We start from the raw sequence: 10,649 nt of genomic DNA, 5'->3' as shown, positions 1-10,649 counted from the left end.
CGCTGCTTGTTCTCGCGATATTTCGGCCGCGCTTTGGAAAGCAGAGCTAAATTGTAAACAAACGTGGCACCACACCGGTAAGGTAAGACAACACGTTTACATGTCGTTTTCTATATGTTCTCTGACATTTATCCTAACGATATGAGGCGGTCTTTGTGGAAAAAAAAGCTTGTTTAGTGGACTAACTTTGCACTTGAAGAGATGCCCGTTCACTTACGTTTTAACAGGTCTGACGCTATGGCTGTATCTATGCTAACGGCTAACATGCTAACTATTATCTGTATGTCACTAGTCACTTGAACCAAATTTAGGACGACAGGAGACGGGTTGAAATAAACCGAAATTTCCCTTTAACTTAGACCTGTTGTCCTCATTCGTGGACACTTTTTTGTGCCATCTAGTGGTAGTAAGAGCACAATACACTAATCCATGTAAAAACAAGATGGCAGCCATCTCTGCCAAGTCAGTCTGCAGCTGATCCCGACACAAAATTGGACAAAGTACAAAATAAATATAAACAACAATATGGCTCGACAATAAAATGAGATTTTACCTGTTTTAAAGAGTCAAATTTGGGGTAAAGTTGCAGTCATTGGACAAAATCGCAAGGTTGCACATAATTCACAGGGGTTGGCTGAATTTCCAGAACGCAAACAAATAAAGTTGTGATAATAAGTGTGTGTTCTGGTGTTATTGAAATGAATAATTGTTGCTGAACGTACCTTGCAGTTCTTTATCTGCAGACTGATGCCTTCTGCTTTCTGAAGGATCTCCTCGATGTCCAGCTTCATGGAAAGTTCATTAATGTGCTGCAACACAAACAAACTGATGTCAGTTCAGTTTAGATTTCAATGTTTCTTTCTACAGAAACACTGAGAGGGTCCCTTCTCAACCTGGACCCAATTTCTCCATGTTTTTGTGTCTAAACGAATGATAGGAACAGTTTTTGGAATGGAACCACTCGGGGAACGTTCACACTGTTAGTGTAAGTCCATTAAAAGTGTTTGTTTTTGCCACTGACAGGCTCAGATCGTTATTCTTTTTGTTAAAGAAGAGGATCCTTTTTGTTCCACTAGAAAACAGCCATGAAAGTACCATCACCAAACCCACCAGACACTGTAATTTTAGCATGTATGGCGCCAACACATTCTCACATCCAACTGGAGGGATTAAGGGTTTCTTTTAACCAAACCAGAGCTGGTGATTGTTGGAACAGTAGAGAGATGAACCAAGGTGGTTTCTCTGAATTTTCTTTTGTTTCTCTTGATTTTAAATGACTTGTGTTTTACAATGCTAAAATTATTGTTTTTTCAAATAGAGTCCGGTGGGTTTGGTGATGGTGATTTCACGGCTGTTTCTGGTTAAACAAAAAGGATCTTACTCTGTAACACAGACATCTATCTCTGTAGGGATCCTTTCCCATAATGTTGTCACATGCTTAGAATAACAATCTGAGCCTGTCAGTGACAAAAACACTTTTAGTCAACAGCCTCATGTCGGCTGCAGCAGCAGCATCAGCTCACCTTGAGGATTTCGTTGAAGCCGTAGTTCTCCTCCATGATTTTCTGTTTCTCTGAGTCCAGGATGGCGCAGCAGACCAGCAGATGGAAGTTCTCACAGGGCAGACCGGTCCACATCACCTGAGGACGACACACAGGTAGATACAGGTGCCGTTTATTATCTCTATGTTGCTACGGTTACATGCAGGCATCACAGAACTTCATAATGGTAACAACTTAACTGTGACAGACATCAACCACATGAGTGAGCATTGATCCAGATCCACCACAGAAGAAGAAACTCACCTCCCAGAGTCGCAGGACGTCCTGGAAGCTGAGCTCTCTCTTGAATCTGATCAGCAACCAGCGGAAACAGAAGTACAGATAACCTGAATCCTGAGCCTCTGCAGACAAAAACAGAAACACAGCCACACTCTCATGTTAGCTTCTTCTCCTTCTTGGAAACAGTCCCACCACAGCTGCTCTGTTTCACTTTAACTTTACCAACATAGTGTTACAGGAAGGAGTCCTAAAAACCAGAAATGAGTTAGCATGTTGGCACTCTCAGTTCCCTCTTCAAAGTCAGTGGGTTTCTGAATGTGTTTTTGGTCACATGTCTGAAATAATGTCTGTGGTTCACACAAGCTGGAGAAACTGTGAATTTAAAAGCTTTTATGTGTCTTAAAAAAGGTGGTTATACGCAACTGAAATACGGCTTTTGTTTTGAGTGCTCCCCATAACCAATCTTTACACCACTGACCTAATAATTATATTAAAGACAGACGTGCCTCCTAAATGAACAGAGAAATATAATGCCTGTAGGAAGGTGTGATGTGATGTTGAGCATCTGAGAGCTTTAGGAGACCGAGTCTAATCTGACACACTGCAGAGTTGGACATACCGAGGTAGTTCCAGAAGGCCAGGTCCAGCAGTCTGAGCAGAGTACTGAGCTGTATCAGCTGAGTCTTCATGCCCTGCATCTGCTCCTCAAAGTTCTGGTGCTGCAAAACAACAAACACACACAAGTCAATCTAAAACATCCAAATATATACGTTATATAGAAAGACGCTGGAGTCTGTCTCATCTTAGTGTGAGTCTTTTAGTTCTGTGACGTCAGGCCTTCAAAGTAAAAGTGAACTCACCATTTGGTCCATGAAGGAAACAAAACACCAGAAAGCGTCGACCTCGTTCTCCATCACGTAGAGGATTGGAGACAGCAGGTCGCTCATCCCTTGAACGTAACCTGACGACACACAAACATGAATATTAGTATCATATGTAGAAGCAGGTGGTCAGTGCAGAAGAAGAAGAAGAGAAGACGATGGAAAAGTCTCCTCATTATGATTTGTCACTGATCCACAGGAGGAGTGTGTGTGATGAACTCACCCAAGTCGAAGTCGAACATGCAGTAGGTCATGAGGATGTCGTGGAGCAGGACCAGCCCGGGGTTATCAATGCCTTCATAGAACCTGTTGGTTCTGTCTGTCCGGTTCACGTCTTTCTCTGCAAGCAGCAGACACACAGTCTTATTATCATGTTTCATGATTTAAAATAAAATGAACTGAGAGGAGAGGGAGGAGTGATCAGTCACCTATCAGACTCCTGTAGTCTCTCAGTCTGGAGTTCCTCCTTTCCTGCTCCTCACTGACTGACTTCCACTGCAGCTTCATCCTGAAGTACTCGTCACTGTCAGCGAAAAGACGCATATCAACATCTTCCATCAGCATCATATTCAGTGTATGTATATACAGGATATTAATATCAACCTGTTAACTGATCTACAGGTTCATCTATAAAATAAAGAAAAATGCTAAATGCTAACTGCTGCTAGCTGCTATTCAAATTTACGTCACACCATTCCTGCCCATGGGCTCGTCAATGGCTGTCCCTTTTACACAGACATTTATTCGGGGCTGTTACTACCTCCGCTGCCAGCTTAAAGGCGAGACAACTCTGTCCCCCCCATTCCCCATTCATAAAGAGCGGTGAGGCAGAATATGGCATAAAATTTCCCACTTGAACAGGAGGTGTAAAGGAAGCTAGTGATAAAGTGTTAGCAGTCGTACGTTTTGGCCCTCTGCAGGACTTTCCTCTCCTCCAGCGTGCTGTCCCACGGAAAGTATCCCAAAAGAAACTTCCAGGCTTCTTTCCTCACAGCGTGACAAAGTCCCTGCAGAGACAGGACAGGATGAGACCTCATACCAACACAGTGGATGTTGATGATGTGGTCAGAGGAGTCGTTTCAATCAGAGATTATCGCTAATTGCTGATCTAAACAGAATAGACTGACGGTGAAGTAACAGTACTCAGACTGACTGAGATGATAATAATAAAGTCAACTTGCCCCCTTGAAGATGACTTGTTTAAGCAGGGGGATGTTGATCATCCTCCCCTCTGGATCCTGATGTTTGCCCCACTCCTCTGCTGATAGCGGCTCCCTCCTCGTCACCTGAGGCCTCATCCCCAGGTCAATCTGTAGGGACAAAGGTGAGACGGACACAGAATCAGAGGTGCTTCATGCAAACAAACATGTTGTGTCTGTTAAACAAAGAACACATGACAAACAGATGTAGAGTGTCTGTCTCCACCTTCATGACTGTTTGTTGGTCTGTGGAAACATCAGGGACGATGACATACATCTAACAATAATGAACAGCAGTGTGAGTGTGAGCCTCGTCTCACCCTGGTGATGACTTCGAAACCGGGCTCCTCCTGCTGGTTGATCTCCAGTCCCGGGATGACTTCACCCAGCAGGTCGGCCACCTCCTCCGGGGGGCGCTGGTGCTGCTCCTCTGTCCCCCGAAAAGCGTCAAAGATGTAGTTGGTGACTTTGGAGAAGCCGCCCAATGTGGTGACGTACGGGTCCTTCCTGAATTTCTGCTGGAAAATAACTGTTCTCTTAGTATCCAACTCATGTTTAATGCTTCATCATCACAGTGTTTCACAGATTACTCCCACTTACAGCCACCTCCACCCACTCAATATCACCTTCAACCACCTACAACCTGGATTTATCTGGAGAAAATATCACTAAATGTAAAGCTCATGTTGACATGAGGAGGAATCAAAAACCTGCCTACGTTGTGTTTTAGAGAGAATTAGTTTCTTACATGGACGAGGCCGAAGTTGTTGTCATCCAGAAGGTTCTCAAAGGACTGAGACAGAGCTTTGTTTGGAGTGCTGACCAACAGATACGTTTCATCTCCTGTAGACCTGCACACAATAACACACGTACGTTTACAGATAAACACAGGTAGTCAGTGTGATCTGACCTCTCACTGTTTCCACTGACTTATTAAAGACTACTTACTGACATCAGTGTCTCAATTAATCAACAGAAAATGAATCAGCAATTTTTTTGCCAAAACCTAGTTTAAGCTTCTGTGCAAATAAAGTGCGGCTAAATAAGAACAAATTTATCTAAAATAAACAAAATTGAACTTATTTTTTTACAATTAAAATTAAATCAAAAATGTATAATTTGTTTTTAAAAAATTTGGTTTTTACGATTAATTTTTAACACCATATTTTATTTGAATGTATGTAATTCTCTGGAAGCAGGTTACTTCAAAACAAAACCCAGAAACAGTGACTCAACCTTTTCATTGATCTCTGCAGACTTTAACAACCAATCAGGAGACAGACAATCAGCAGGACGTCACACTGGTGCTGCTGGTGTTACTGGTGCTCTGAGTCAGAAAATACCTGGCACTTAATCCGGACGATTTCATTATGAAAGGCTTCGATAAGAACTTTAATAACAGCTATCAGCAGCGAGATAGACACACACAGTGAGTGTCGTCAGCAGAGTCATGTCACATGATATCTGGTTCAGAGAGAACAACGTGTCCTGAATGTGAGACTGGGTCCACTGAGGCTTTAACATCACAGCACACAGCGGCAGTAACTAAGACAATAATATAAAGGCCTCACCCAGGAAAACAGTTACTGTTTACTGTTGTTGTTGTTTCATGGTTCCTTTGGACGATGACAACAGACATTTATTTATTTATTCTCAAACTGTAGAGACCCACGTCTACAGTAAAGCTCACTTTAAACAATCTGCAGAGAATTTTCTCCATTAAAGTGAAATAAAGACATAATAGAGTTGATTATGATAATTTGTGTTACAGCTAGAAATAAAATACATAAAACATTAAAAAATGCTGTAATCTGCAGATCAAACTGATCCAGTGTGTTGTTTGGTCTTTTTGTGGTAGCATTTAGTAGCATCTAGTGATGAGGACTGCAGATTTCAACCAGCTGAAACTTCTCCTGGTTAGGAGCAGCTGAATTATCCACAGAGGTCTCTTGCTCTCCAAAACAAATGAACCAGGTGATTTAAAATGGTAGAATCGCTGAACAAAGCTGTTTTATGTTAAAAAAATCTGTTTCCCTGACACTGCTTGTCAAAGAGGGGCTGCTAACTACAACGGCCGACGCAAAAATTCACATGGTCCTATATCGAGCCAGTGTTTGGTTTGTGCCAGAGCGAGTGCAGAGCTGATCTTCTTCCTGGCATTGTTTTGAAAGTGTGTTTCAGGCCAGGGGACAGATCAAGCTCTGGTACCTCCAGGTAGTCCTGCACTAAAATGATTAATTTCTTCTCCATATTTACAGGAGAAGGGAAAGATATCTGTCGCCTGTGATTGGTTGTTCCTTGTCACATGACATGCAGTGCATGTAGCTACATTCCAAAAGTTCTGTTTATAAAACTCTGTTTATCTTAGGGCGCAACCATCACACCCCGAAAAATAGGCGCTTGGGAAGGCGTGCGCGCTGTGACAACATCACTCTGGCATTTGAGCCTGCCTGCTGCATGTCTGCATTCAAAACAATGAATTTGAGGGAGCAAAAAAAACACATGACACATGACGTGTATTTTCCCATGACAGGCGCTCTGAGCGGTTCGGGGGTTCGGTGCCTTGCTCAGGGGCACCTCGGCAGTGCCCAGGAGGTGAACTGGCACCTCTCCAGCTACCAGTCCACACTCCATATTTTTGGTCCAGACGGGGACTTGAACAGGCGACCCTCCGGTTCCCAACCCAAGTCCCTATGGACTGAGCTACTGCCGCCCAAATGTATAGATTACACAATTAATAAAAGATACTTATTATACTGTATTTAATTTCTGCCAATTTATCCCCCTAACTCCTTCACACTGGACCTTAAAATTTTACCCTATAGGCAGGAGTTGCACTTTTTCAGTGATCACAGTTACATTTGTCAAAGTGCAAAACTTATGTTGTGCTTTGTTTTGTCTTTATTCAATCATTATTATCAGAATATTCCTGATTACTAACTGGATTTACACTGAAAAGATGTCCTTGATATTTCAACAAACATGTAATCAATAGCATCAGATGTATCACACTGATGTTGTTGTTAGCTTGTTAGCCATGTTAGTGCCACCACTTACCTCACAGCACCAGTACACTTCACCAATCAGAGCCCAGCCTGACTGCAGCCTGATGTCTGACACACTTTCATACATTCATTCTTTCAAACATTCATACATTGGTGGTATTGTGTACTTACTCAGTGAGCAGGGCGAACCTCCTCAGGCAGTCCAGGAACTGTTTGCTGCCGCCCTGGTGGAAGTGCAGAGCAGGCAGGGAAGAGTGGGACTCCTTCAGTCTGAGGAGCAGAAAGGTCCAACCTTCCTCCTTCACTGTGATGGACCTGAGGTCGCCCACACTGAAGCTGAACGCCCACTTGCTCTTCTCATGGCTGTGGTTTAGAGAGCCTGAAAGACCAGGAGCAGGGATCAGACCCTACACTGGTGCTGCAGCTTTTCTTTACCGCACTCTACTATAAGTATATTTAATCAAGACTGAGAGGTAAATAGAAATATCAGATCACATCATCAATATGACAGGACTCAGATCAGGACATCTGTATGTAAATCAGTATAAACAGCGTGGCACTGAAAGAGTTAACTGCTCAGCTGCATTCACATGTTGTGAAATGCAGTGAAATGTGTCTGTCAGGTGACACTAACACTTTCATTTCCTCCAATATAAAAGACAGGTTTCAGCTTTTACTGTCAGGATGTTTTATGAGAACACGTAGTCCAAATAATACAGAAACATGCCCTAAAATAAATGACGCAGTAATTTACTGTTAATGTTTGAATAAACTTGTTCACCACATGAACATCTGAACATACAGCTGGCATGATATTAACAAACAGAATTAATAAACGAAACTGGTATCATCATCTGTTTTTTTTAAGGATATTAAAGTAGATAAAGAGAACTCACCCTCTCCATTCGTGCAGGTCTTCTTCTTGAAGGACACGGCGTTGATCATGTCCCACTCTGTCTCGTAGCTCTGCTGTGTTTCTAACAGCTGGTGGGACTTCTCACCAGAACACTGGTCCCACTCCATGACTGAACTGGAGTCCTGATGAAACACATAGAGTCACATTTTCTCTGCTTTTCTCAGATGTAAAACTGCTTCTAGTTTCCACCGTGGATGGAAATTATGAATTGAACCAGTAAGAAAGTGGAGGGCTGGTGCTCCCTGGTGGTCTGAGTGTTGAGGTCCTGAGCATGAACCACACTGATCCCAGCTGGAGTCTGCCAGCGGACCTCTGTTTCATGTTATGTATGTTAGGTTATGTAGGTATACGTAGTATGTAGTTATAAAGATTGTGTATCCGCTGTTACATATTAGGTGTACCTATAGTTATACATGTAGATTATCTGTAGTTATTTATGTAGTATAATATGAAGCATGTAGCTATATATATAGCGTGTATATATGTAGTGTATATGTTGTTAAATGTGTACTATGTAGTCATATATGTAGTATGTAGGGCTGGGCGATATGGACAAATATTCACATCTCTGTATTTACGGGCTGACTGGCGATACACGATATATGTCTTAGTACTTTCTACAAAATGGGCAACATGTTTTCAGTTGCAAGTCAAAGCCACATTTGAGATATTTATTCAGGCTATCAATCTCAGTTATTCACAGAGCATCAACAGAGAGGCCGAGGGAGGGAAGGAGCAAGAGACACTTTGCCCTCATTATATACATCTTGTATATGAAACGTCTGTGTTGTCGCTGCATTTTTTTTAAAATAGATCTGTCGCCTCCATCCAGGTGCTGTCTCCATGTCCAAGGAGAACGGGGACACGCTATGATCCACCTCACACACAAACGCTCATTTGACACAGTCAAGCAGCCCTGTCTCCCACACATGCAGCAAAGCGCTGTACTGCACCTGTGCTACTGCGGTCATTTTATTTATCTCACAGATTGATTTAGGGTAGCACGTGCAACATATCAACTGATGTCGCACTGTTGACTAATTCGCAGACATATTAAACAGAGTAGCAGCACTGCGTCTCTCTTAGCATTGCTGTAGAACTTGTGAGTGAGTGAGTGAGTGAGTGAGTGAGTGGGGTGGAGCTGTGTGGAAAGTGTGAGAGAGGAGAGATGGACACTGGTGAGCGTTATGTAATGCAACTTGACCCAATATCGATATAAACAGTGTTGTCTAAATCTGTATCTTGTTTTAAAATATATTGATATATTGTACGGAGTAGTTATGTTGCCCAGCCCTAGTAGTATGTAGTTATATGTGTTACGAAAATGAAAAGAGACACAGTGAGACAAACCTTTCCAGCACACAGCATGTTTGAAGGGTCGACTGTATCTTCCAGAGGTCTGTACTCCACCATAATTTCAGCATCCTGACATGTGCACACACAAAATGTCCTCAAGTTATTACAACCAGCAAACCAGGAGCCATGAGCCAAAACACACAGTATTATTATGACACAGTAATAAGACACATGGAGAGGAATGTGTGATCTATGAACTGTTTTACCTTGTCAACAATCCGAAGTGACCCCGAAACGAGTAAATCCTGCTCGATGCCGTCTTCATCACTGCTCGGATGGATGAAGACTCCTTCAAGTTCAAATAGAACCTGCGGGACAGATGTTATGTTGATGTTAGCTTCAGTTCAGTTTGAACAGGAAGCAGGAAATAACATTGTCATGTCTTTACACTTTTTGTAAAACACAAGAGAATCATTAAAACTCTGTAGCCTACCATCAAGATAGATTCATCTCAGTGGTATTTGTGTGAACAGATTGACAATCCACGTGTTAATGTGTAATCTGTAACTATAAAGCACCTTTCACAAATACAAAAAAGATTTGTAAAATCTAAAAAATATTTTACAAATATACAAAAAAAACATTTGTGAATATCTCCCTGACATCTACAACTTTCAAACAGATATTTCAGAATCAGATTTTTATTTGTGAGTCTTAATTCTAGGCTTGCACATTTCCAATTTAAGCGAACTGAGTCTTTCTTTTGTTTTAGAATAAGTTTGTGTATTTGCAAATCAGTTTTAGATTTGCAAAGGTGTTTTTTAAAGATACAGATCTGTTTTAAATGTATAGGTTAATCATTTACACAGAGACTATTGAACTCCCACAGCAGAAATACTGAGACAAACTTATTTCCATATTTGTGTATTTACAGAACACTATCATACTTGCAAATTAGTTTTCTGAGTTTACAAATCTTTTTATGTATTTATGGAAGTTGTTTTATATTTACAGATTATACATAAACACACAGACTGTCAGCTGTTCACACAAACAATAGTGAAACTAATCTGTCTCCACACCTACAAGCTAACTGTTGACCAGTTCTCAGGGGCCCACTGTGTCAACAACCGTCAGCTGGCTTTGTTAGCAACATGCTAATGCTAGCATAGCTTTTAGCATGTCATGTAGGAGCTCACGGGCCGCGATATGCATCCAAAAACTAAATATACAGTTCACTGTAATGCTGTCGTGGCATGTCCTCCTCCTCCTCCTCCTCCTGCTGCTGCTGTGATGATGTCGTTACAATATAGCTAACGTTAGCACAGCGGCTAACTCGAGCTAACTTCAGCTAACTGCTCCGCTGCTTAGCTCGCGAACCCGCAGCTGTAACCTGGGTAACAGCCATACGGACTGACGCAGATATGTAACCCCGGTGAGATCTGAGACTAACAGCCTGTGGCAGAGTCTTTAAACCAGTTCTTAAACATGTTTTTTTACCTTCGGAGCAGAGTCCGCCGCCATGTCGCCTCCTGCGCTCTCTCCGAGTGACGTCAGCGTCTCACGTGCCT

General features: G+C 42.1%; 1 protein-coding gene across 2 annotated transcripts in view; it reads right to left on the bottom strand.

The window, feature by feature from the left end:
- The window catches only part of tbc1d15 (TBC1 domain family, member 15), a 12,096-nt gene extending 1,447 nt beyond the window's left edge, over nucleotides 1-10,649 (bottom strand). Inside the window, exons 1-16 of one of the 2 annotated variants that reach the window (XM_050073082.1) lie at nucleotides 10,579-10,649; nucleotides 9,345-9,446; nucleotides 9,133-9,207; nucleotides 7,763-7,904; nucleotides 7,038-7,245; nucleotides 4,610-4,712; nucleotides 4,182-4,379; nucleotides 3,844-3,972; nucleotides 3,566-3,669; nucleotides 3,091-3,185; nucleotides 2,886-3,002; nucleotides 2,642-2,742; nucleotides 2,401-2,500; nucleotides 1,806-1,903; nucleotides 1,524-1,640; nucleotides 723-809 (exon numbers count right to left, since the gene is read on the bottom strand). In XM_050073082.1, coding sequence (XP_049929039.1) covers nucleotides 723-809; nucleotides 1,524-1,640; nucleotides 1,806-1,903; nucleotides 2,401-2,500; nucleotides 2,642-2,742; nucleotides 2,886-3,002; nucleotides 3,091-3,185; nucleotides 3,566-3,669; nucleotides 3,844-3,972; nucleotides 4,182-4,379; nucleotides 4,610-4,712; nucleotides 7,038-7,245; nucleotides 7,763-7,904; nucleotides 9,133-9,207; nucleotides 9,345-9,446; nucleotides 10,579-10,602 — 1,800 coding nt within the window. In that variant the 5' untranslated portion in view covers nucleotides 10,603-10,649. The remainder of the gene's footprint in view (nucleotides 1-722; nucleotides 810-1,523; nucleotides 1,641-1,805; nucleotides 1,904-2,400; nucleotides 2,501-2,641; nucleotides 2,743-2,885; nucleotides 3,003-3,090; nucleotides 3,186-3,565; nucleotides 3,670-3,843; nucleotides 3,973-4,181; nucleotides 4,380-4,609; nucleotides 4,713-7,037; nucleotides 7,246-7,762; nucleotides 7,905-9,132; nucleotides 9,208-9,344; nucleotides 9,447-10,578) is intronic. The other variant, XM_050073083.1, reaches the window with a different exon arrangement.

This window comes from Epinephelus moara, chromosome 20 (genome assembly GCF_006386435.1).
Source record: "Epinephelus moara isolate mb chromosome 20, YSFRI_EMoa_1.0, whole genome shotgun sequence".
Classification (NCBI taxonomy): domain Eukaryota; kingdom Metazoa; phylum Chordata; class Actinopteri; order Perciformes; family Serranidae; genus Epinephelus; species Epinephelus moara.
The sequence above is the reverse complement of the archived record's forward strand: the minus strand, read 5'-3'. Positions and strand labels throughout refer to the sequence as shown.